The 26,413-nt window shown below is 40.6% G+C and overlaps 5 protein-coding genes across 8 annotated transcripts; 3 read left to right on the plus strand and 2 right to left on the minus strand.

Annotated features, from left to right (window-relative positions):
• The first annotated feature begins 32 nt into the window (after positions 1-32).
• On the plus strand, positions 33-1,472 carry amn (amnion associated transmembrane protein). The gene has a single exon (XM_030057561.1). It carries the CDS (start codon positions 33-35, stop codon positions 1,470-1,472), a length of 1,440 nt encoding a protein of 479 aa, XP_029913421.1.
• Positions 1,473-1,500: 28 nt separating this feature from the next.
• LOC115363384 (tripartite motif-containing protein 16-like) lies at positions 1,501-4,962 on the minus strand. Its single transcript, XM_030057560.1, has 6 exons — positions 4,247-4,962; positions 3,829-3,924; positions 3,434-3,667; positions 2,898-3,069; positions 2,609-2,683; positions 1,501-2,499 (listed from the first exon to the last, which is right to left on the minus strand). The coding sequence occupies exons 1-6, from the start codon at positions 4,703-4,705 to the stop codon at positions 1,964-1,966; spliced, it is 1,572 nt and encodes a 523-aa protein (XP_029913420.1). The 5' UTR covers positions 4,706-4,962; the 3' UTR covers positions 1,501-1,963.
• A 962-nt stretch (positions 4,963-5,924) lies between these two features.
• Positions 5,925-16,549, minus strand: ush1ga (Usher syndrome 1Ga (autosomal recessive)). 2 transcript variants are annotated; one of them, XM_030057563.1, is made up of 4 exons: positions 16,310-16,549; positions 9,200-9,653; positions 8,302-9,107; positions 5,925-6,876 (listed from the first exon to the last, which is right to left on the minus strand). In XM_030057563.1, exons 1-4 carry the CDS (start codon positions 16,471-16,473, stop codon positions 6,873-6,875), a joined length of 1,428 nt encoding a protein of 475 aa, XP_029913423.1. In that variant the 5' UTR covers positions 16,474-16,549; the 3' UTR covers positions 5,925-6,872. The 2 variants fall into 2 exon arrangements, with proteins under 2 accessions (XP_029913423.1, XP_029913422.1); XM_030057562.1 differs by lacking the exon at positions 5,925-6,876 and having other exon boundaries at positions 8,298-9,107.
• otop2 (otopetrin 2) lies at positions 15,152-22,089 on the plus strand. Of its 2 annotated transcripts, XM_030057558.1 has the most exons (8): positions 15,152-15,184; positions 18,715-18,789; positions 19,428-19,801; positions 19,892-20,028; positions 20,147-20,205; positions 20,628-20,767; positions 20,874-21,706; positions 21,800-22,089. In XM_030057558.1, exons 3-8 carry the CDS (start codon positions 19,429-19,431, stop codon positions 21,968-21,970), a joined length of 1,713 nt encoding a protein of 570 aa, XP_029913418.1. In that variant the 5' UTR covers positions 15,152-15,184; positions 18,715-18,789; position 19,428; the 3' UTR covers positions 21,971-22,089. The 2 variants fall into 2 exon arrangements, with proteins under 2 accessions (XP_029913418.1, XP_029913417.1); XM_030057557.1 differs by lacking the exons at positions 15,152-15,184; positions 18,715-18,789 and having other exon boundaries at positions 19,363-19,801.
• Positions 22,090-22,687: 598 nt separating this feature from the next.
• Positions 22,688-25,567, plus strand: LOC115362914 (Golgi apparatus membrane protein TVP23 homolog B-like). Of its 2 annotated transcripts, none has more exons than XM_030056899.1 (7): positions 22,688-22,773; positions 23,049-23,122; positions 23,230-23,377; positions 23,460-23,549; positions 24,146-24,271; positions 24,398-24,526; positions 24,625-25,567. In XM_030056899.1, exons 1-7 carry the CDS (start codon positions 22,762-22,764, stop codon positions 24,649-24,651), a joined length of 606 nt encoding a protein of 201 aa, XP_029912759.1. In that variant the 5' UTR covers positions 22,688-22,761; the 3' UTR covers positions 24,652-25,567. The 2 variants fall into 2 exon arrangements, with proteins under 2 accessions (XP_029912759.1, XP_029912760.1); XM_030056900.1 differs by having other exon boundaries at positions 23,233-23,377.
• The last annotated feature ends 846 nt before the right edge of the window (positions 25,568-26,413 follow it).

Genomic DNA, 26,413 nt, shown 5'->3' on the forward strand with positions numbered 1-26,413 from the left:
AATATTCCCTCCGTCTGTCACAAACATTCAAGATGCTGAAATCGCCAGACGTGTTCCTTCTCTTCTGTCTTGTTGGGGTGACAAATGCCATGTACAAGCAGTGGATTCCTGACACCAACTATGAGAATAAGACCAACTGGGACAAAGGAGTCGTTCCGTGTGGTAACGACAGGGTTTGGTTTTCAGCCCAAGTGTCAGTGTTTGTGGAGAAAACCCACTCGGTGCAGGAGTTGAAGTTGCCAATTGATGGGGAGTTCATCCTGAATTCAGGAGCTGGATTTTATGTCGGCGGTGAGCAAGAAGTGGGCTGCGGAGGAGGTATCACCAATCAGTTCAAAGATTCAGAATCTCGGTGGTTCAACCCAGCACTGTGGCAGGCGGGTGTGACTCAGGATGACCTGCAGAAGGGACAGTTTGTATTCTCAGTCCATGAGGAGAGTGTCCCCTGCCAGTATGACGATGTGGTGTTCAAAGCCAACTCCTCTTTCAGAGTGGACACCACATCCAGTAGCCCTAGCATTCCTGTGCAGACTGTGTCTATACTGGGGAAGACATTTAGCAGTGGATCTGAGTTCTCCCAGTACCTCAGCTCACCCTCAGGCCGACTGCAGTTTCATGGATCACCACCTGTCAGTGTTGGTAACTCAGGCTGTGGAGATCCGTCTGGCTGTGACTGTGGGAATTCTGCGAACCATGACCAGATCTGTGACAGTGTAACGTGTCCCTCTCTGACTTGTGAGAAGCCTCTCCGCCCTGTAGGACACTGTTGTGATGTGTGTGGTGCCATTGTCACCATCCATTATGCCAATGGCTTCAACCTACAAGTGTACAGAGAACGACTCCAGCTGTTTCTTCTCCAGCCACCATACAAATCTGTTCAGCTGGGCATGTCCAAAGTCTTCAAGTCACAGCGGATAATGGGTGTAGTCCCTTTTGGTGCCTCAGCTGAGATCCAGGTAGTGGTTCTGGATGGGGAGAGAGGCCCACAGTCAGGCTTGGTTGCAGAGGCTCTGGCCCATGACATACTGAAGGATATCCACTCTCAAGGCTCTGACTATGGAATTGCTGGGGCTGAATTCCAGGCCTCCTCTGGGAGCAGCAGCGATGAAGTGCCAGAGAATATCACTGGGATGGTGGTTGGAGGTGTATTTGGAGTGCTACTTCTAGTGGCTCTCATTGGCATTGCGGTTGTTCTTGTCCAAAAACGTGTTGTCCAAATGCCCCAAATCTCCCTGCCATCAATGCCTTCGATGCCATTTGTGATCAGCTTTAAGAAGAACGCTGATGTCGGAGACCTTGGTGGGCCTCTTGATCATGGCTTTGATAATCCTATGTTTGACCACCAAACAAAGCTGCCTGCTGCACTTGGCCTGTATGGGACTGAAATTAATGATACAATCTACATGACTCAGTCAGGAGTGCACTTTGTAAATCCAGTTTATGATGAGAATGAAACTGATTTTAATGCCTGAAGTTACTGAATGAATAAGATGATGATGAGCTGATGATTTCTAAAGTGCTTTATTGTGTAAAATATTAAACTCATGATGTGTAATCACTCAACAAATAATAATAACTCTCATAACTGTGTGTATAAAACCCATATCATACCTGAATGTTACTGAAGAAATTTAATAGCTGAGTAAACTTTTAAGACAAATAAAGGAAATCTTGGCAAGCAACTGATTTTTTTTTCATACCTGATCCCAGTAGTGACACTACAGTAAATTTCAAGCACACTTATTACTGCACAAGTTGCACAGCCACCACTAGATGGTAGTAAGTCTAATATTTTGCAACACTATTTTACATCAGTGGAAAAATATCCTCCATAAATATACCTCAGTATACAACTCCAATAAACATCAAAATGTGTTCATCTTGTACAAGGTCATATTGCTAGTTGTCTACAGAGGCAGCAGGTGACATGCTGCATTATGGTGTGCAATTCTAGAAAGGTTTTTCATTTTACATTAACCAGAGAAACTATATTGTCCTTCTTAGAGAGCCAGGCAATAGCATACAAGGGCTCTATAAAATCTGCCTTATACTTGTGAAGCAGGGTCATAGTGTCGGTCACATTATAGAAGGCAATAGAACCCTGAAAAAAGTCAATGTATAACCCGATCTTTGCAATGCCAGTGTCTTCCAAGGGAGTCTCTACACCAGCATGCCAAGCGGAGAGACCTCGCCTGTTCCGTCCCAGACACCAAGAAAAGTCATTCCCAGTGATGCAGTCAACGCTTTCCTCTCCCTTACGGTCAATGCTCTTGTATGTGACTCCCACGTGTGCACCCTCCCCACTAAGCTCTATTTCCATGTAGTGCCTCCCCAAGTAGAGGCTCTGTGAGCTCACTGCTTGGCGCCAGTACTCAAAGCGCTCTGGGTTGTCAGGGTAGCTGTGCTGCCAGGGGCTGGTATTGGTCAGCTTTCTGTTGTCCTCTGTCAGTCGTAGAAAATGATGGGTGGTCTCTGGGTCAAAGGTCAAACTCACTGTATCTGTCAGGGGAAACACATTTGTAGGTGTAGTCAACTGATATATGATCTGTATTCAAAGAACAGACAGTAAAAAATAATTTGTTGCCTGCACAATAAATGAAATATTTACATTTCAAAAAGTCATCTCGGGTTTCAGGGTCAGGCTGAGATTCTGTCATCTGGGCTTGGGCCATGGCTGTAAGACCTACAGTGATTAATCATTTATTAGAAAGGTTATTCCATATTTTGGTCAGATATAGTGGTTCATAAGCTATAACCAAGATATATAGATAGATGATGCGTGAGTCTATCATGCATGTGCATGATAGACTTAAATTAATTGGGAAAAAATTGTAATAAAAATAACACAAAGTAAGGTACACCAGAGAAGTAAGGTATATAATACAATGTACACCCACTAGTTTTACAGATGGTTCTCATTTTTTCTCTGTAGGTGGAGAGGATTTGGTCACACAGCTCCTGCGTAACATCAGTCACCACCTGACTGAAACAGGCTAGATGGTCCGTGAGGTTGCTGTACACACCAGGCAGATGTACGTGTGCCACTCCTTTCTTCCATTCTGAGTACTCCTACAAGAAGCGAAATAAAAATAACCATATACTGCAACTCACAATAACCCTTCAGGATTGACAGATGAATCGAAATAAAACTGTTAAGTAACATGCAACTCCTTTTCACTGATCCAGCACTAAGACAATGTTTGTTCCATGAAATGATTAGAAGGAATTTTCTCAGATTTGCCTGCTCTGTATACACTGTAAACACTCTAAAATCCAAAATAAACGGTGTCTCAGAGAACATCCTGTACCCAGGAATCAGATCGCAGGAGACATTTGGCTAAACTAGGTTGACACTGACAGAACAAAGCTGTTCCATTCTTTTTTTTTTTGTTTTCTTCTTCATCTTCTTCCTTTCTTAAATTTTCATTTTTACCTGCAGAAAGTCAACATCGGGCTTGGTCCGGTACAGTTTGTCCATCTGAGCCAAGGTTTTCTTCAGCGCTGCTCTCCTCTGCTCCAGATGTGCCTGTATACCATCTGCCTGTCTGAGGGCCTGTCTCTGCTCTCCCTCCATTACCTCCACTGCCCCTCTCCTGGCCTCCTCCACGCTTGCCTGCAGCCTTGCAAACTGCTCCACAATAACGCCACAAACCTCTGCCACACAGGACTGCAGAGATGCAGAGAAGTTAAGAGATTAAAAAACCAGACTATGACAATAAAAGCGGTGTAATACACTGAGAAGCTGTGCCAGGCTATTGCATGTTATTAGTAATTTGACTAATTATAATACCATAGATCATAGTGTAACTTGTTGCCTGCATACTGTACCTTAATTGAGGCATTATTGGTCTGTAGCTTTCCAATTGCTTTCTCAGCTGCTGAGATGCTCTGAGTAATATCTACTTGTTTCATCTGCAGTTCAGTCTACAACGGTAGAGAAACACAATTGCAACAGGTACTGCATCAGGTTTTCAAATAGAACATCTTGTACAGACAAATACCAGAGGATTATTATACCGTAACTGAACATTTCCCCCCTCTTTTTCTTGTTTGTAAGAGGAAAATCTTTTGAGACAGTTCAAGCTCGATGATCAGACTGAGGAATTCTATTTCAGTTACAATGTACATTGTTAAAAAAAGGTAAGTGCTAGAGTTACCGTCTCATAAGGTCCATTTAAAATACTTTGTGAAATTTATTGTACTTTGTGTGTGTGTGTGTATGTTTGCATCTGTGTGTCTTTAAAACCTCAATCTGTCTGCGCGCCTCCCCTACAGATGCAGTGGTGTGCCCCTCATGCTCCTGGCTCTCGCAGTCCCGACACACACAGCATCCATCTGTCAGACAGAAGCGTTCCAGGGGGAGATGATGGACCTCACATGTCCGGCAATCGATGTCATGAAGGGGATCCACGAGCCGATGATTCTGAAATTTGCTGTTCTCCAGATGTGGTCTGAGGTGGGCCTCACAGTAAGACACCAGGCAGGTCAAGCAGGATTTTAGGGCCTTGCTGGGTTTCTCAATACAGGAGTCACATAGCACATCCTCCGGGGAGAGTATGTCAGGGGACTGGCTGTTACCATTCTCAGATGCAACTCGATCAGTAGGATTATCCATTTCTTTGTCCATGCGGGTGCTGTCCTGTTTTTCGCAAGGTGGCAGATCCTCTTTCATGTTCGCTGCGTTGTTGGTGCCAGAGGTCTCCATGTTTGACCGTGGCCTGCTGTAATCTCTGCAGCATTACACTGTCACAAGGCCCACTCTTCTCCTCACACTGACATTGCTCCTTCCTGTCTTTACTGTGATCCAGACCCTCATGAGAGCATAAGGAAAGAATTGAGAACCACGCCTAGGAACTTTTGTTGAATCAGCCAGCCAAAACGTTCTCATTTTTCACCCCTCCCATGTTTCCCCCCTTCTCTCCCCCTTGCATCTAGCTTCACTAAGCTTGAAACGCAGCTTGACCAGATCACAGGGAGATGAGGGAAGGAAATGACGAGTTTATCATGACCCAAACGGGGTGGGGTGGGAGGGAGTGTGGGGGGGTCGGGAATATGCAGCATTTTTCATTATCCATCAGCTAAGTACTTGTTGCTCAGCTATGGTCTTATTTCTTGTTGTCTTTTAATCACTTTTGGATCTTGTACAAGGTTAATGATTTATTTAAAGAATAATGGAAATAACAAAAGAACTGTTTTGCACTCATTCACCAAGCCTTTGGCTGAGTACCGCTAAGCAGCCTGTAGGGCGGAAAGTGATAGTGCTTCCTTTTGATAACAAAGTTACGCAGGAGTTCTCAGAAGCATGGCATTTTTGAGACAGCAGCGCTTAACTACCACTTCCTGACTTCATGTCATGCAGTACACAGTGAGACAGCAGTGACGCTTGCCATGTGTGTGTGCAGGATTATTATGACTGATTCTAAGATACCAAAATAAACATTTTCCTCTGTCTTACATACACACTTCCTCTGTCTTACATACACACTTACATACTTGGGAAAAGCAAGAAATCCAAGTAGGTAGATGTATTTCCTGTCATTGTAGACTGTCTTTGTAAACATGTAATGAGTAAGACAGTATTATCATTGACCTATAGTTATAAAACTGTGTTCTAAAAATAGTGCGACTACATACCAGTATTTGGTGAAGGTTAGGGTGGAATTCATGCAATAGACATATTAGGCGTATTAAAAGCAAGAACCAACCAATTTCCATGAGATGCATTTCTGTTTTTGGTACATCAAAGATCCATATCTGGTATTGTTTATCTCCCTCTTTCTGGCTAAAACCATGGGAAACTGCTAGATTGTGTATATGGATACCTCGATGAAGTAATACACATCATCATTTAAAATAGTACTTTTATTAAGCCAAAAATCCATTTGAAAAATATTTCTTTAAAAATAGAGAGAGAGGGAGTTGACAGATGTTGACAGATATCTCCTTTTCCAACGTTTCTGGTGAAATACTCAAGACACACACTGTTGGAAGACTGCCACATTGACAAGACTGATATGAGTGATATATAATGGTTCATATAAACTTCACTGTGAATTCACATGTAAAATACAAAATACAGAACTACAACATCCTACTTTGTGCATTAGAAAATTATTTACCTAAAGATTGTGTGTTTTCATACAGCACAAAACACTACAATTTCACCTAAAACAAACTAAAATTCAACACATTTGCTCAGTGACTCTGCAGACAATTGGCCTTCATTGTCAGTGAGCCAAACATGAATTGAGATGGCTTACTGTATGTAAACATGAATTTAATAAAAGTACATCAGCTGAATGAATTAGGGAAAGATATTGTGCACAAAGCTTTGACAGAAGACATTAGTGAACTGACTTTAGTCAATGTCAAAAGATTTAATTAGAAAATACATTTTAACAAATGCACAGGCACAAGCAATGCAGGCACATGAGATGGTAGGTCTAACCCCACAGGGGTAAACATGTTCCTGGGGCACGGACCCCATCATCAACTCTTCATTAATTATGCCACATGGCATACAATGCCACTGCAGGACACTGTTCTCTGATAATCATCATTCACTTTGTTCAGTCATGCAGTGCAATGGACTCCAGTAACTCTGTGAGCCTCCCGAGATATTTTCAGTGATTTTCCTGAGTCCAACAAGACAAGGTAAAAAAAAAAATCTTGTTAAGCTTTAGCTCAGGCTAATCTCTTTTTGTTTGACATATTTATCTTGACAATGTCGTTTTTGCTTTATTACCACAGGGTTACCAGAGAAGGTAAATCATTAACTTCTCCCAGTCTATACATGTCATGCTCTTCACAGTAGTCCACTGACCTTTTAGACTATGAGAACATGGAGGGAGGATCACCTTCAACAAGTGGTATTATCTGTGGATTAAATGAGAGACAAGAGGGGAAACAACTGTCAAATAAATCACATTTGGTAAACCATAAAAGACATTTTATTAACACTTTACAATACTGGTGCACTAATACACATTCATTAATGCTTAACTAATGCACAGATCACCATCAGTTAATCAATGACTCATGCAAAACTAAGCCATGCATCAGTGTTTACTGCATCAGCAACTTATATAGAGTCTATCTGATTAACATATCATGTCATAATTGCTATTAATTAAGTCTTCCATTGTAGATTAATTTCCTTTCAACCTCTAGCATTAATTAATCCTGTAAATTCCTGTGTTAATTCCATCAGTGGTTTGAGGCCATGGATTTCAGCTTGCAGGTGTCTGCAGCTGGGATACCAGTGTACCAAATGAACCGGCACGACTGTTAATGTTTTGTTGTTCATGGGACAGGGATATTCCTGGTTGAGGCTCGCAGTCCACGATTCAAAGGCAAGACACGGAGAACATCCAGCCAGGTGTTGCTATTTAGTAACAGCTGTAAATCATTCAAACATTAGTGTGGATGTGTCAACTTCAAACGTTAGTGTAAATGTGTGGCCTGTCAGGCAGTAAAACCAATAACCATAAGCACATATGTGCTTCACCAAGTCATGGCATAATGATATCTTCGAAAATCATTAGCTAATAATTCATTATCTTTATTTTTTTGCTACTGGCTACTGTCGAACAGCGAAATCATGATCAGCATCCGTTTTAATGAATCGTTAGCTAATGATTTGCGAAGACTTCATTATGCTTTTGTTTTGCCTTGACTTAACTGTTTTTTTTTTTTAATGACTTTACTTGGTAAGGCACATGACAATTAAGTCATTATAGTATATATGTGGTTATGGTAATTGCTTTAGATACTGGCTAAGAGGCCATTCATCGATTTATAGCTTCACTTATGCTCAAATAGCAGTAAACAGCATTAGGTGCACTGGCATCCCAGTTACAGTCAGCAAGTTGAAATCCATGGCTTAGACCCATTGCAGTAATAAACACAGGAATTTACAGTATTAATGCTAGATGTTTATAGGGAATTAATCCATGATGACAGACTTAACTAATAGCAATTATGACTCATTCTGTTAATCAGATAGACTCTTTATTAGTTGCTGATGCAGGAAACATTAACACATGGCTTACTTCTTTATGAATCACACATTAACCCATGATGATCTCTGCATTAGTTAAACATTAATAATGCACATTAGTGCATTATTAATCCACTATTTTAAGTGTTACCGAAGTTTTCATTTGAAAAGGCATTTCCTCAATGGCTAATCTCTATGACTGGAAGAGAGATGAATTGTTAAAAATCTCCTTAAAATCCATCTATCCATTAAAATCTAATTAAAAAAAAAAAAAAAAAAAAAAAAAAAAAGTCAGATCTTACAATTCTGTGTCTTCAATGCAGTCTGGATCCTCAATGGTCTCCAGGCGTCTCTTGCAGGCATCTAAGATCTTCTTCCTTGGTCCTAAGGGGATGTGGATGCTCTTGAGGTCATGGTCAGAGCATAGCAATAGTGCATCAAGGTCGATCTTCTCTCTTTTGAAGATGGAGATGAACTCAGTCATGCTCTGGGTGGCCAAGAAGACCTCCAGGGGGCTTGTCTCAGGCTCATCATCATCATCCAGCCCAAGCTCCACCTCATCCCAAGGCAACTCCTCCACATTCCTCTCCTGCAAGCTATGTGCACTGCCAATGCTGTCTTCATACAGACTGGGAGCATGCTCCAGCCTGCTGCGTAAACGTACAGCGTTGCCTGACCGGTTCATGTCCCCCACGCTGGCATCATCCCGTCCACCAAGGCCAAACATCCCTCCACTCACATAGTTTCTCCTAAAAACCATGGTGCCCAGACCAGGCCGGTTGAACAGAGAGTCGTGTCCTGAGTCAGTGCTGATCTCAGAATAGTCCACATCGGGCCCATGTAAGTCCGGCTCACTCATGGCACGTGAGATGGCATCGTCATTGTTTCCAGGGAACATGTCACGAATGTTGCGACGGCCACGGTCCCTTGGGTTGACATAGGTTCCCTGTTTGACAAACATGACATCATTGCCCAGCTGAAGCCCAGAGAGGGAACGCACACTCTTCCTTCCATCCTCATAGATTTTGAAGGTCCCATCCCCTTGTTTCCTCCTCTCTAACTTCTTCTGGATCTTTGTCTTCCCCCGGTTTGTGGCATGAAGAGTAGCCTTGCAAGACAAAATTATACATAAGTTAGTCAAAAGAATATCAAACTAAAACATGTATTAGGCTGTAAAAGTAGAGTGTTATTAATCCCGACCTGAGAATATGGCACACTGACAGTGGCTGGATTGAAGTTGTGGAGCTTGCGGCTCACAGAGCTGCTGGTGTAACTGGAAAAGCTCATGACATCTGATACAGAAGCCTCTGATGCCTCTCTGTGAAACTTTCGCTCCATGCGCTTGTGGTGCTTCTTCTGCATCTTCACACACTGTTTGATCCGCCGCTCAGCTTCACGAAATGCCCGGTCCTTCAGCTTGCTGACCAGTTTGGGGTTCAGGGCTGTCTGCTTGGCAGCAATGGAGTCCAGGTACCGGACACAATCCATGTGGGTCTTTGTGGCGGCCATGTCCAATGGCGTGTGGTAGTCGTTGTCCAGGCACCATATGTTGGCACCAAAAGAGACCAGGAAGGAGAGGCAGTTGTGGTGGCCATTGGCAGCTGCCAGATGAAGTGGTGTGTTCCCCCATATGTCACACTTGTCAGGGTTTCCTCTGTGTGCCATAAGAAAGAAGTTAGTTATACCTTTAGAACTCTAGAACAACATGCCCAACAGACTTTCTAAATAAGGAATATGTCAATTTCTCTTCTGACTGTTTTAAAAATGAATAACGAGTGACCCATGATTACTAAGACAGGTGTCACAACCCTAACCCAGTTCCAAAGGCTAAGTGTTACCTTGGTGCAACATGAACCAGGACACAGCTTACCTTCTTCCAGTCTTCTGTTTAGGTGACCCTATATATAGAGACTTACTCACGAGTAAGCCTATGATTTTTTGATAATGTTTTCAGTCCTGAACAGCCATCCATTGGTTGTTAATGAGGCCTTAATTAATAATGTAAGGACTAAACATTGCATTGCCTTTAAACACCAGTAATAAGACAATAGGTCTCTTTTCAGCCATAACCCATTTAGGAAACAAAAACATTCCACCCAGCCAACTAGCAAATGCCAGGATGCATTGATTATTCATATCTAGAACAAACAAATTATTATTATTTTGGGGGCCCTAATAATATCATCATGTTTACCCTTGGCTAACACCCACGACCTTAGGGTCACCTCTACTCGAGCTGCACTGTTGCTGTTCTTCTGTAATATGACCACAGGGGCTGCCAGCACTGCCACTACACAACCTGTATCCAGTTTCAGGGGAGGCCAGGTAGGTTATGCCTGACTCACAAGAACAACTATATATATCTGGTGATGTCATGCTGGATTCCTCAGGCCATAACACTTTGCAGCTGGTTGGATGATATGGAGGACAGAAATGTGTAGAGTGTTAACACTTTTTCTTCTCATGAAAGGCTTAAATGTTATGTGGCTTGTGCATTTTCCATTTCTGTAAATTTGTTCTAATTGTTATTCCATCATGCATAACAATTGTATTTTCTTCTGGCAATAAAAATTGTCAAAAAGAAAACCAGATATACAATATGTGCACTATGCAATATACTATGCATATGTGGCCAGTGCAACTTTGCATTAAGAGTCAAATTTCAGCTTAATCTTTTAATCCATCTTCCGCTTAACAATACAGTAGTGTGTTGTATTTCCTCTGAATTTACTCTTTTTACTGGGCCGACTGTTTTATCCCTGCATAGCATCAGTGCTCCAGAGGAGCCATGTACAGACTGTTCAATATTTGATGAGATGGAGGTGAGGCCATTGTAGAAGCTCGGATATATTATTGATGGATAGCGTTGTACGGTTTTCAGAGTGAATGTGTGTCAGTTCTTCTAGACCCAACCAGGGCAGCGATTAGCACCCTCTCACCTGCAGACCCTGATTTCAACCACCAAGCCTACTGCCTGCACACAACTGGGCTCACATCTGCTGCTCTGAGAGCACTGTGGACAGACAAAAAGCTCTTTGACATGGTCAAGGTTTTGCTACAGTTTGAAGGTAATGGAATGGCTGTCATTGTTGTGAAAGATATGACACAACTGTCCAACAGCCCAGGAAGCATCAATAAAACAATGATCAAAGAATGACAGAACATTTTTAACTTGGCACATGAAGACTGAAAGAACATGAAGCAACATTTCATGTTATTAACTGAACTCATAAAATAAACAGTGTTTATTTTGAAATGAAATATTACTTTGCTAAACTCAGATTATATGATGTTTGTCTCAGGCACAGCCTTCCTTACATAATTGCCTAGATGTACTATATATATCATGATTTATTTCACTCCTTATGAAACACTTATCACCATAGTAATGCTTTCCACTTATCTCTCTGCTGTTCTTTATCACACTGTGGGGTGTTTCACCTTCACTCTCTGTGACAGCTTGATGTTACTGTATACCCAACTCAATATATCTGCCAAACATAACACTGTATTGCATCTTTCCCATAAAGCTGTCAAGCAGTGCTGAAAATCTCTTCATTGTTTTCCTGGGTCTCACGAATTTGGCACCACTGTGAAGCATTATGGCAGCTATTAAAGTTTAATTTTAGCATTAAGTGTCAGTCAGTCATTATTACTGAGGGATAGTTTATGTTTTCTGTTGTCAAGATGGCAATACTGTGCCCTTGGGAGGGAAATGCCTTCAGTGCCTTGTTTGCACTTAATCTGTGGGAAATACTGAATTTAAGGTCGAACTAACTGCTATATTATCACATCGCACCAGCTATAAAATCCCTCTTGGTTTGCTGCCTGGATATTTTAAGCATCCACAAGGGACCAGTGAACATAAAAGCCCTGAGCATTTCCTTCAATTTGCTTCTAAATTAGTGTTGCATTCAAGCAGCTTGCATCAGTGTATTCCATGTATGGTACGAAGGCTTTACCAATATCATAGCAGCGTGGCACTGAGCAGCAGCATTTTCTCACTGTTACAGTGAGTCACTCAAACTTTCCTCAGTCAGCAGATTCATAATGGGCCCATTTTTCCAGCTGGCAGGCAAACCAGGTCAGCCATAAGAAGAAAAATAGGCTTTTGTGCTTTTCCCTGTCCCAACTGTCCCTTCATTCACATGACATTTGTGCACACAGCTGAAATATATTTAAATATTTGCAGCTTATATTTCTCCCCTTGAAATGGTACCTATCAATTTTGAATGTGAATTAAACAGATAAAGGTTGCATGCTTTCTGGTGCAAAACATTTTAGATAAATTCTTGAACTAGCCTAAATATTAGAACATAAACTTCCACACAATAGTCAACAATTTTGATATTCATACTAAAGGCAGAACTTAAAGCTGAGGCTTCTGGCTGATGGAAATTATTTGTTCTACTTTCATTTTTAGTAATCTTTTCCTCTGCATAAGCTACCAGATCAAAATAGTGACCATGAATAGTGAATAGTTAACTTTTACTTAATTACTTTTTTCACACTTGGAATATGATAAATATAGAGCTAGGTATGCCTTAAAGCTACTCTTTAGCCTTCATTGTCTTATTTATTATTGTCCTCTTTGTCTTATTTATATTAGGTAGAACAGTGTAGCTATAGAAGAAATGTGATGCACAAGACACAAGTGGACAGTAACTGTGTGCAGAGTTATTGCCTTGAAATATTTAGGGTAGATTCCTATTATTTCTGTCTTTTTATTTTTCCATGTCTCAACACCAGAGTTCTCTAAATTCACTGAGTAGTCTACATTGACCTAATCTACATTTATAATAGTAAGGCCAATATGGCAGCATCATGTGGTTTTGGTGTGTGGGCATTTCTTGACACTGAAAAATATTTTGACAAACCAGCCTGGTGATTGGCTCATTCTGATGAATTAGCGAATAAACTTTCCATGCACTAGAAACATGTGAAATCAGCTCAACCAGTTGGCACTTCCTACTCTTTTGGTCCACCAAACTGTGCACATCCTATAGCCTAGCGAGTCTAACTTCCTACCTACAAGGCTGCAATTTGCCTTGGAGGCGAAATGTTTGTGAGTTTGTGTGTGTGTGAATGCATGCACATACCTGGTTGCAGCTATTGGTGTATTGTTACCTCATCAGCCCCTTTCAAGCTGCTCTTTTGGACTGCACTGAAAGCAGCACTGAAAAAAATTATCATCAAGTAATTATAGTCTACAGAGATGATGAAGAGTTGTATATTTTGTTGGTAAGAGAGGACAGTGTGTGGGATTAACTTGGTTTATGTAGTCTTTAAATCATCTATTTGCAACAGAAGTGTTGACTGGTTGAGCTGATTTCATTTGTTTCTAGTGCACATAAAGTTTATTCACTAATTAATCAGTTAATATTGTGTTAACACAGAGCAGAGGTGCACAACTAATTTGCCATGGGGACCTGTTGTGGTTTGTTCCTTGAACTTCCTCTTAAACAGTGCCACCTTAACAGGGCTCCACCTCTTGATTCACACATCAAACAACAGAAATCATAACACTGCTGCCGCTGATTGTATTGCCTTCATTTGGCTGATTTATTCTCTTGTTAATCAAAATTAACAAAACATTTCTTAGTGTAACGTGAGGTCAAAGACTGTACTGATGCCCCAGTCTACACACATTTTGTACTTGTTCACTGAAGAAAATATGTAGTAAGTGGCACATCAGCACATTCATGTGGTGCGTTCGAATCAGCAGCAAGATCATGTTAACATCGCTGACCAATCAGAATCCAGCTAATACTGACGAGCATCACTGTTAACAGCTGAAGTTTTGCTCTTTCAGGGCTACAGGGTGCTGTTTTGCCGGTGCAGTAATAAAAGAGCACATGGACGATGTAAATGAATTAGTAATATCATGTTGCAGGCCAGCTTTTATTTGTCACTGGTGTTCATCTGGTCCACATGTCGTATATTGTGAATGCCAAAAACAGAGGAACTCCCTTATTTTGATATTGACAATTTGAATTTTGTGAGCATAGTACCATAAGTGAACTTGCTCTAGCCCTTGTAAGCATAATGTTCAAATCAGGGTCTCCCCCAAGAACCCCTGTTGGCCAACAAAATCCTATTTAATGATAAAAATAGCAGTAGCAAATAGCATTTATCTTGAAATCAACAATAATTTCCGCTGGGGAGTTTCTAAAGTGTAAACCTGGGAAATGCATGACCAGATATCACTGCCATCAACACTGACCAGAGGCATGTTGACTGTATGTGATCCTTCTCCACTATGTTGCAGTACTTGTTGCTTCTTTTCACTGTCAATACTAAATTACAACCCATCATAGATAGCATACTACCTCGACCAGTAGGCGAGTGAAGGTTACTATCATTGTTGATGTGTGAACAAGTTTGGCCACTTGCATGAAGACGATTTTCCGTAAGTCATCTTATAGCAGGTTATTTGTGTGCACAGAGGCTGGTTGTGGGAGAAGTTTGACATGAGGATTTTCTGTCAGAAAAAGCCTTTTTACCTGAAAGCCTTTCTGTTTCCTTTCTATTTCTGCCAGAAGGGCAGAAGGGTTAGGTGTTAGGATTAGGGTCAGGTTAGGAAGCCCTTCTGGCAGAAAGCCGTGAAGGCAAGCTTTTACCACATGCACAGAGGCATTATTAAGTCTGCAGCCTATTATGATAAATATAATGTCAGCATGGCTTGGCAGTGACTTAAAAAGAAGAAATAGAGGAATTAAATTAGAGAAATGGGATGACCCAGTGGTATCATTACTGTATTTGCTCGTAAGTGAGGACATTGTGCAGGATTCACTCAGTTTACCTAATCCAAATCAATTTATTCCTAAAACAAGTGCTGACTGCAAATGAAATTTATTCACAAATTATTTGAATCAACAGACATTTTGTTGACTTAATCTAATGATCTGTATTATTCTGCCAAATGTTGACATTAAATTTCCTGAGTGACTGTGCTATAGTTAGCATAGATATCAATTAGTCTTTCCCCCATAATTTTACAGGCAAGGATATCAAAAAAAAAAAAAAAAAAAAAAAAAAAAACGGAAAAAAACGTCAAACCAACAAAATCATTTCAAATATCAAATATTAAAAATAAACAAAATGTGCGTTTATTTTTAAATTAACAATTCCAAAGCCTTCATTGTTGCCAGGGAAACGGATGACTTCTGACAAAGCCTGCCTGAGGTAAGTTGGCTGAGTTTGGTCCCTCTCCTAATTAAAGTACATTTCTTAAAAATATATATCTAAATTAAAAAAAAAAATCGTGGAATTAGTATGGCACGGTATTTTGTTGCTTGTTTACGCTGTTAATAACAGATAAATTAAAATTAACGTTATCGTTTATCCGTAAAGTTTCCCTTCACAGCTAGCATACAGCCTCAACCAGTAGCTAACGTTTGCTAACGGTTATCGTTGTTGTGATTTAAATAAGTTAGCGCATGTGAAATGACTTCTCTGTAAATTCAGCTTTCCAGCTTACTGTTGTAGCTAAATGTTGTAGCTATCTTTGAGCACAGAGGATTCATTAAGTTTGTACTAAAACTGATGGTGGAGGATAAGGATGAGAGCAGCTGGGCGGGGCTAATGTATTTGGGATAACCAAATACATCAGCCTCTTTTCTCCCGAACTCTGCAGCCAAACAAAAACATGATTTTCTTTTTCAATTACTTTTACTTTTAGCAAAGGTCAGGGGGTTGTTATTAAAAACTGCAGACTCTCTGTGATTTCAATAACGTTAATTTGATTTGAATTTCTAAAAAGTCTTGTTTGAATATTCTGATGTGATTCAAATGTTCTAACAAGTCACTGAGGGTAATACAGGACCATCTGATGTATACGTGATGTGTGAAGGCTAATCTTATTCATGCTAATGTGAGGTTAGGTTGCAAAGATAATTTCTGATGCGATAAATGTATCTCATTATCTATACGACGGCTTTGTCTTAAGTCTTAAATATATCAAATGAATACAAATATGAGTAGCAGGCCATTCAACCGAAGTTTTTTTCTCCTCTGCATATCACCAGACCTGAAATAAATTCTGGGAGAAACGCTGCTAATATTAAACGTTACGTTGACTTTATCACGGTAGACAACCTAAATTATTAGGGAAAAGAGAGACTGCAGCACTTTCCCTAACATAACTTTTCACCTGCTTCACAAGAATATCTTATTTATTTATTCATTACATGACTTCAGATGAAAATTTTCAGATGAATATTTATTAGCCAAGCCTTTACCTATATGTGTTTATTAAATTAGCGCACGCTGTTTTAGGAGCGAGTAGACCTCATACATTACAGTACCCACCCCCTTCCGACGATCAGCCGCAGAGCCTCCAGGTTGCCGTGGTAAGCGGCCCATAACGTCGGTGTCATCCCATCTTCGTCCGGTGCGTTGAGATCCTTCCGAGTTGCCTCCCTCAGCAGGTCCAGGTAGCCATCCCGGGCCGCCTTGTGGTACCTGTCATTCATGGTGCAGAATTAATCCACCCTCAACCCCATTCCGTTTGACTAACATCATCATCGACTGGTCATGTAGTGGCCGCTGACCGGCTGATGGGTGCCAATGCGCCCCACTGTCCCCGTTTCACAGCCAGAGTCTGTCCCCTAAACAGCAGTAGCCGGAGAGGGGCAGAGCGCGTCGGTATCCAGGGACACCGGGGCTGTGCGCCGCACGGCTAACAGTGCTCCCGGTGGCCAATGTGGTCCAAGTCAGCCCGGAGTCCTGCTGTGGCGGCTCCTGAGTACACTGTTGACCCCTGTGAACATTGCCTATGGCAGACTTGAGCAGTTCCTCTCTCATTTACAGGCTATTTTTATACTAAAGGGAATTGAAGCGTGAGCGAAGCAGCCTAATTCTTATACTATTCTAATAATACTTAAATGGGGATTTACAGTGTCCGTGATTTTACTTCGTCTTACTTGATGGTATTTTTAGTCTCCTATGGTCACCATAGGGACTCCTGGTGCAGGGGCGTTTCATGCCCCCCACGTTGACTTTCATAAAGTTGTGGACCCTCATTCAAAGTGATTTTTCCTGGAGATCCTTATGCAAGAATATTTTTTTGTTTTGTGTTAAATATCATATTGGTTGAATGTCGTTTTTTGTTTTTGTTTTTGTTTTTGTTTTTTTTCATTGTAAAAACTTCTTGTGAATTAAATTATAGTGAAATTAAACTGTTCCTTTTATTTCTGGGTGCTGCTGGGAAACCTGCCAAGGATCCTGGGGATCCCTGGACCAAACTTTGCAAACCACTGCTCTATAGTGTGTCCGTGGTAGTCAGTAATGAGTTTAAAGTGATTATGGGCATTTCTTTTTCACAATAAAGTTCCTACAATGGGGGGCTTATAGGTTTATTGTAATTTTGGAACAGTATCACTTTCTTTATAAGGCAAATTAAACTTTGCAGTTGACAAAACTACCCTGAAATGCTGAGGAAGGGTCAGTTTGAGCGATCAAGCACAGGTAATAAAAAGAGACAGCTTTGTGTGTTGAGTGCCTTTGCTGATAATATTCTGTCAGTTTGGGTCTATAAATAATAATCTCTGGTTGGTTATATTACAGCATGGGTCAAGTCAAGTAAGTAGACATGTAAATTTTATTTTTATCCATTTCCATTAGGTTTGCCTGGAAAAGTGTTCATTTTGATTTGTTTTATACATCTAAATTTGACTTGTTTGCATCATTTTGACATAATGAAGACAATTTGATATTGACAGCTCTGCACATGAAGGCTGTAAGGTGATCGTGTGTTCCAGTTTTCCTCTTTTCTCAATCCTGTAACACGATTCTTATTCCATATTTCCCTGTACTTCTGAATGAGTTATTGTTCTCATGCTTCCTGATTTGTTGTCAGGATTTAACAAAGAACACGAATGCACAAAAGGAAGGAAATAATTTCATGCTGAAGTGCTGTCATGTGTTGCTGTCCCTGTTGCAATAATAAAGTGCCTTTTCTCTCAGCCCCACCCGATTGCTAAGGATATAAATTAGCCTAAGAACTGATCTGAAATAAAGATAATTGCAAAGGTTTTAACCTATGCTTGCTCAGAGACTGGAAGTGGTCAGACGTGCTGCCCTACTGAAACTTATCCTAACAATAGGCATAGATGGAGCCCAGTCTTTTAATGTGCTATACCTTAGGCATTTTGCATTAGAAAAGAAGCAGAGGCACATTTTTTTCCGTGGCACATGAATAGCAGTAAAGCACTGAAAGTATTCCCTTCAAGCACTGAATCAAAAAGATAAGAAAAGTGGGGTTTGCTACACCCATTTAGAGAATTTTGAATGAACACCTTTAGATTGTCACATGCACCTGCACTCTGCTGCAGGGGAAAGTGGATAAATTTGTGCAATACCAGCAAACAAAACATAAAGGCTCTAAAGTTTTACAGTGAAGGGATAATAAGAAAAAATAACCAGTTTTGATAAGTTCATGTGACACCATTCTGCTGTTCTCTGCTTTCGTTCTATTTATTATGAGCATGCTATGAAAACGTTTTAAACAAGTGACTGGCATTCAGAAAAGTTGCTGTTAATCTGAAAAGGAACCGGTTTCTTGTATTTTGGACATCGTGGAAAAAAAGTTTTCCTGGAACTCTTTTGAACTTTACATGAATATTTTGTGCAAAACACTGTGTGTGTGGTAATAATATGGTGTTGTTCATAACAGATTTATTGACATTTATGACTCTTTGTACACAAACTCTTAGGTAAACCAGAGAGGTTGTGGATGGATATAAAAGTCATGTACACTCAGGCTGCCTCTTAGGATCACACCATACCAGGTAGGTTTGTAGGCATCCTGATACTCATTCTAAGTTGTACTATCATTGGATCGGGATACTGTTGAACTGACCTGAACCTTGGATCACCACTGGGTTTGGCTTGTGGTAGGGAGTCTGTGTGAGCTATTTTCATTTAGAGCTATTGATGCCAAAGTTGTATCATCTATCCTGATACTTTCCTTGTTTTATCTGATATGGAAAGGGACTGTGTTTATGACTGTCCCCAAGTAAAGCAGCATATAATCCATGAGAACAATGCTCTTTGAATATCTAAACAGCTTTGTGGATTCCCACTGAATGCAGCAATGTTTACATGCTCCCTTTGCCATTCTTTGCGAAAACCAAAACCAAAGGAGGAAATTAAATCTCATTTGTTGATTAGAAGCTGCTCTTTTGTATAGCACTGATGAGGTGACAATTAAGCTGATTTTGGGTCCCTGGCAAGGTTTCGCTTGGGCGGGAACTTTCTTTAGAGGAAGCCAGAGTGGGTGTAGCTGTTAAACCTGTAACCTCACAAGTAGAACTACACGCAGCAAACAACTCATTTGGAAATAGGTCTTAGAGAGAGAAATCATGTGTTTGAACACTGGCTATCCATGCAATTGTTTGACCACTGGAAATCCATGTGAACCATGTAGGATGACAGCCAAAGACAGGGAAACGGAGGAGGACCACCTGTCCAACAACATCAATTCAACAGGTCAAGTGGGGGCCACACAGAGTGAACCCAACCTTACCCTTGCCTCCAGCGCAGTTGTGAGGGAGCGGGGTCGAAGCTGGGGCGGGTTGCTGTCTGGGATCATTTCTCTAAACATTCTGATCCTTGGCTGTGCCCTGGTCAGTGCAAGTGCCTTCAACAATTCAATCATCGGCTCTGCTGAGCTGCAGATTTTCCTCATCATCCTCATCCTCCTCACTACCATATGGATGCTTTACTATGCCATCTACATGTCTGTGAAAGATCAAGCTGTAACTTACAAGGATGGTCATGCTGGACCCATATGGCTCAGGGGTAAGGACTCCTTCCTCATGGCTTCATAAGCATTCCTTAATTTATTCTACATTTCCTCATCCCCGTGTTTTTTTCTTTTCTTTTCCACAGGAGGACTTGTGCTCTTTGGACTCCTAAGTCTCATCATGGACATTTTTAAGATTGCCAGCTATGTGGGCTACCTCCACTGTGATTCTGCTGTCAAAGTTGCCTTTCCCGTGATACAAGCTGTTTTCATACTTGTGCAGGTAAACATGCCAACATCCTACAATGATCATATTGTAAAGGCTGAGTGACAAAGAGATGACTTTCCTAGTTTGGTCTTTATAATCAGTGTGTTATGATAATTGTGAAATAAATTTCCAGACATACTTCCTATGGATTCATGCCAAGGACTGTGCACAGCTACAAAGGAACATAACACGGTAGGGGAATGATGTTTTGTTTTTGTTTTTTTTCCCAATTCCTTCTGCATAACTCACTGTCACTGCATAATGCTGTGTCATTATGATTAATCATGGGATGCAAGAGTAAATGCATGGTTTTTAAAGAAGTATTTTACTTGACCAAAACATTTTTATTAGCAAACATACCTCAAAATTAGTTGAAAGTCACCACTGAATAAAATTTGTGATTATTGTTGTCACATTTCTGTGATTTATGTGTCAGCTTTGGTTTTCAAAAGAAAAGCAAAACAGTGTTTATCTGGTGGAAGTCAGTGATGGTAACTGAACTTAAATGTGTGTTAAATCAGTTGAAGAGACATCATCTGGTAAAACTTGTCATTGTGTCATTGTGTCTGATTGTTGTCCCAACTCCCTCCCCATTTTCTCCCCTTTTATTTCAGCTGTGGGCTGATGTTAACCCTTGGCACAAATCTAGTTATCTGGATGACACTGGTCACTGAGGAGTCCCTTCACCAAACAACCATCCCAGAATATCCAAACAAAACCAAAATCTATGGTCGAGCTGCCTTTAATCTTAGAGGTAATCAAAGGAAATGAAACAATGATAATAGATAAAGTACCTGATAATGAATTAAATACTGCAAGCTAACCTTTTTGTTCTTATGGTATGTTGTCATATCTTTCAGCAAGTTACGGAGACGATAAGTGCAAGTGCAGCCACTCCTCATGTAGCATGTTCAAAGATGCTTACTACTACCTGTACCCCTTCAATATTGAGTACAGTCTGTTTGCTTCAGCCATGGCCTACGTCATGTGGAAAAATGTTGGCCGTAAAGCAGATGAACACCACCACCACAGTGTCAAGTTTCGTGTCAAGGATGTATTTTTGGGTCCTATTGCTGGAATTCTCTTGGTGATAGCAGGTCTGGCAACCTTCATAGTGTACGAGGTGGAAGTGCTGAAGGACGACGATGATGACGACAGGCTAGACAGAGCACTGATGATGCATTTTGTCATGAACGTGGTGATCGTGACCCTGATGTCTGTCTCCACCATGGTCGGCTGTGTCATCCACAGGCTGGACCAGAGGGAATACGTCTCTGAGAAAAACCCCACACGCAACCTGGACGTGGGTCTGCTGATAGGAGCCTCAATGGGGCAATTCATTATCAGTTACTTCTCCATTGTGGCCACAGCAGCAGCTGGAGGCAAGGGCTACCTGAATGGCCTCAACCTGGCCTGGGGTGTTCTGACTGTGATCCAGCTTGGCCTGCAGAACTTCTTCATCATCGAAGGTCTGCATCGTGAGCCATTTCACGAGGAACACCCAATCACTGTGTTCACAAATCCATACGTACTTGAAGCGAGCAGAGAGCTGAGCAGCCTTGAAGGATCAGACATGGACACCAAGCCCAGCCCAGTACTGACAACGCACACTCTATCACACAGACCCAAACTGACCTGGAAGAGAAGGGTGCTGAAGGAGGTCTGCGCCTTTCTGCTACTTGCCAACATCATTGTGAGTACCATTCCCCCTCACTGCTGACTCTTCAAATTCACTGTTTAAAATTCACTAAATAATAACAAACATGTTCTTTCTTTCTTTTCACAGCTCTGGATCATGCCTGCATTTGGTGCTCGTCCTCAGTTTGACCATGATGTTGAAATTAAATTCTACAAGTTCAGCGTGTGGGCAGCTGTTGTGAATATTGGACTTCCTTTCGGAATATTCTACCGAATGCACTCAGTCGCCAGCCTCTTTGAGGTGTTTGTTACCTCATAACGCTGGAGGACAATGAAGGTGCACACCCAACTGTTCTGACAATAAAGAGGTTTTGCATAACTTATAGGTTGTTTTGATGATATTCTGATATTTCCTCACAAAGTTGTGTAGCAGCATGTATTGACTTACAAATATAATCACTCTGTTGTCTCTTGTTATTGTGTTATATACATTTTCATTTTGAGGATGTGAAGAATCTAAGTTATATTTTCAAAAGGCAAAAAATTAGTCAGACATTTTGAGGCTGTTTTTTTTTTTACATTGTTTTTTTGTTTGTTTGTTTTAGACTGTGTCATCAAAATAAAGGCAAGCAATAAAAGAAGTGAATCAAGACTGATTAATTGCATTACCTATGATGATGATGATGATGATGATGATAATTATTAGTAGTAGTACTGGGGATATTGCTAATATGTAAGTGTAAAGGCGTTTTCACATACACTGAGCATTATGTACTTAGAGTGAACTCCAGTGAATGAAGCTTGTCCTGTAACTACCTCACACAATAATCCAAATTAACATAGCTGGGAAATGCTTCTCCGAAGTGTCTGGAAAAACTTATGAAGTTTGAAACAAAAGCGCCTGCTACCACAATGATAGACACGCTTTTTTTTTTTTTTTTTTTTTCTGAAATTGTAAGGCGGTGTAAAGGTGTATGACACAATACCCAAATTAGGTAATACTGCTTGGAATTTAAGTCAGGCACCTTTGGAGGCACAACTCCATGGGGTCCTTAGCACACGTTTTTGTTTACAACCACGTCACCAGGAAATGCATTCAGAAGTGTCAAAATGTTGAGACAGGTGAGCTGTATCTCTGTATTTATTATGACTATCCAAAGTTGAACTGTATGAGTTTGTTTAGTTTCTAAAAGTTTTACATCCACTCATTTGTATACGCTTGCAGCTGGTAAAGTTATTCTTAATTGTTAATGGTGGAATTAACTTCGTAAAATGAGCTGAGAGAAAGTTGGCGAGCAGTAGGCTGTAGCTCAGCAGCTGTACCTGCGGTCAGGGCGACGGACTCTACCTGAGCCCATTCTTTAGCACAAAGTTAGCTAAAACGTTTACGTTCACAGGACTCCCAGGACACCGAAGCCCCTCTGTTTGGTGAGGATCCTGACCCAACAGGCCACAGAAAAAACAAAATCAGGTGAGATTGTCAGCTCCTGCGGTCACTATGATTTCTGATTAGCTGTGGTGGTGCAAAGATCGTATCCGGCGACTGGGATAGTTTCGACTGAAATCATTTTGTTGCAGCAGGCATCCTATGGCCACATTCTTCCACCTGTTCTTCCGCACATGTGCCATCCTGGTCTACTTGCTGTGTGACATCTTCAGCAGCAGTTTCATTGCGTGTATGGTCACCATCATTTTGCTGCTGTCTTGTGACTTCTGGACAGTCAAGGTAGGTCGGCTTATGAGCTCTCACTGTAACTTTGGGGTTAGATTGTTTGCACCCAGCTTCTATTTAGACTTTTTCCCCTCAGAATGTGTCTGGCAGATTGCTGGTGGGCCTCAGATGGTGGAATCAAGTGGATGAAGATGGCAAGAGTCGCTGGGTGTTTGAATCAAGAAAGGTAAACATGAGTTCAACAGGTGTTTCCCAAAGTTCAACAGGTGCATCCCAAAGGCCCAGCACTATATTCACTATGGTAATGATTAGTAGTTCAACAGGTGCATCCCAGTGGCCCAGCACTATATTCACTATGGTAGTGATTAGTAGAGGGGGTTTCGTGTTGTGTGCTGATGTTCATAAAAGTGAAAAGTCTCCATCACATCTCCTCTCTGTCTCCTCTCCACCATTTGAACAGGCACATAATGCTTCCTTTAACACAATAGACACCATCCACTAAATATAAGAATTAAAAAGTATAGTCAAATGTGTGCTATGATTATATTCCTACTTGCAGTTTACTGGCAATATGATGCATCTACAACTTTACATGTTGTGGTATTATTTTTTCACATAGCTATAATGCCGCTGGATAACTTTGGACAATCAAAGATTGTATCGCATAGCTTGATGACATCGTTTTCTCGTAGAAATGTAGCGCGGTGTAACAATGACACCTGTTGGAGGACATAGACATGATTTCTGAAGCACCACTGCTGTCTCATAAAACACAAGATTACAAATAAAGATGATGACCTTAAATCTTTGCTTTGTGGATAGGTGCAAAGTCGAAAAGCTGCCTCTGCTGCTGAATCCCGAGTCTTCTGGCTTGGCCTCATTGTCTGCCCAATGTTCTGGGTCATTTTCGTGTTCAGCACTATCTTCTCTTTGAGGATTAAGTGGCTGGTCAGTTCAAAGCTTTTTAACCTGAATGTCAGCTTAATTTCTCTCTGTCAGAATAATTGTTGGTTGTCGGTTAATTTCTCATTCCAGGCATTTCAAATGCAAATTCTGCTGTCTTTTGCCTTCTAGGGTGTGGTAATTATGGGATTGGTTTTACAATGGGCCAACCTGTATGGCTATGTCAAATGCAAGATGGGTGGAAAGAACAACCTAAGAGACGTGGCAAGGACCTATCTTGGTGTCCAGATTTTTAAACAGGTATGTGAAAAATCTTCACCAACCATTGCATACACGTGTGCCTCACTGACATGTCACCTCAGCACAACCATTTTCTTTCTTTTTTTTTTTCTCCTCAGGCAATAGGAAAAGCAGAAGGACCTTAGAGTTAAAGATGAAGAATGAGGACCATCTGCAATGTGAGATGGAGTGGAATGACAGGCACACATGCTTACTTAGTTGCTTACTAAGTAACTTTGTTCAGTTGAACAGGTGGCTGATATGTCTTTTCTGAGGGTATTATGGGCATTAGTAAATATTCTTTTATTTTGGTTAATATTGTTTGTGTATTTCCTGTTATTTTTCCTGTCAGATCAATAATTGCTAAATTAATTGCCACGTCTTTTTAAAAAAATATTCTAGGAAAATTTTATTATATAATTTTTGAGATTTCATTGCACACAGCTGCTTTGTCTGGTGGATGCCATTAGTGTTGGTGCATGGTGCAGGTCAAGGGATATTTTTATTAATTCAACACTGGCAGTCTTACTGGTTTGTTAATGGTCTTTAAGCTTGTTGAATAATTATGTAACTAGAAGCAACATCCAAACCCCTGATGAAGAAAAACATAGAACTAAAGTTGCAAAGGAATGGATCTGAGGTCACATTGCAACGGGTGAGAGAAGGTGAGCAAATGACCAGTTTTAGTCTTGTCTGTCAGCTCGGGAAGCTTGGCTCAATGCCCAGTAGCCTACAGTGTTGATATCTGCCTGGGGAGGAGCATGATTTCAGGCTTTTTACAGTTGTGTCAGTTTGGCATAGATTCAAAAAGCAGCTTTTCAGTAAAAGTCTTGCATTTTACTGTAACTACCAACACATAATCTTTTTCCACCAAATTACTGAGAAAAGTGATCAGTGTGGTTTTCCCTCAAAAAGCCAAATTTACCTGAAAACTGTGATGGTTTTTAATAAGTTTTAATGTCTGTGTCTTTTTTGTCATATTGTGTCTTTTGTTTTTGGTCAGTGGTGTCAAACAGGTTTCCCCTGTGGGGATTAATAAAGTTCAGTCCTATCTTTTCCTAACTGGTGTTCTCCACACAAAAGAATGATGAGTATAAACTATCAGAGCATTATCACTATAAACTTTCAAGCTCAGATAGCCTAAGCATGACTGAAGCTTTGGCAGCTTGCCCTGAAACTAAATACATCAAAACTTTACCCAAAAAATCTTGCAACACAGTTTCTAGCTACAAACTTGACTCAAATAAAACTTAATTTTGCACTACTATTTCAAATAAAATACACTTCAGGGGATGGTAAGGAGCAGTATGAAGTTTTTTCTTTTTAACTTGAAACTTTTTGAGATTAGTGCCCTTTTGCATAGCATGTAAATAAATAATAATAAAAAATGTGCATCAAGTTAAGGCAAATTTTGCTTGTGTACTGTTACAAATGGTTTCATAAAGCCCCTCAAACATCACACATATCTATGGGTGACTATGTACACATGCATATGGTAAACACAATACACTGTACACATCACAGGAAAACGTAACAATCTAAAGATAAAATGTGCCATGCCACATAAAAATACATTATTAAAACATATCAAATACAGAGAGGTTCATCAAGGTACATCCAGGAAGAACGTAAGTTAAAACAAATGTAAGATATTTAGGGAAAATAAATGAAAAAACATTACATTTACAGGTGGGAAAGGAACACCTGCCAAATTCTGTTTTGGCATTGCATTGAGTAAGAAAGTTCTGACCATCATCACTGAATGTTTAAAGAAATTATAATCTTATTAAACATAGTAGAAACACTCATGAAAAACAGTCATGCTAATTCTATGATAAACTTTCATTAGAATATCACAGAAACTCTTTTAGGAATAGGTCTATCACAGTGTATAAGAAATATGATGGT

The sequence above is a fragment of the Myripristis murdjan genome, chromosome 8, assembly GCF_902150065.1.
Source record: "Myripristis murdjan chromosome 8, fMyrMur1.1, whole genome shotgun sequence".
NCBI classification, from domain to species: domain Eukaryota; kingdom Metazoa; phylum Chordata; class Actinopteri; order Holocentriformes; family Holocentridae; genus Myripristis; species Myripristis murdjan.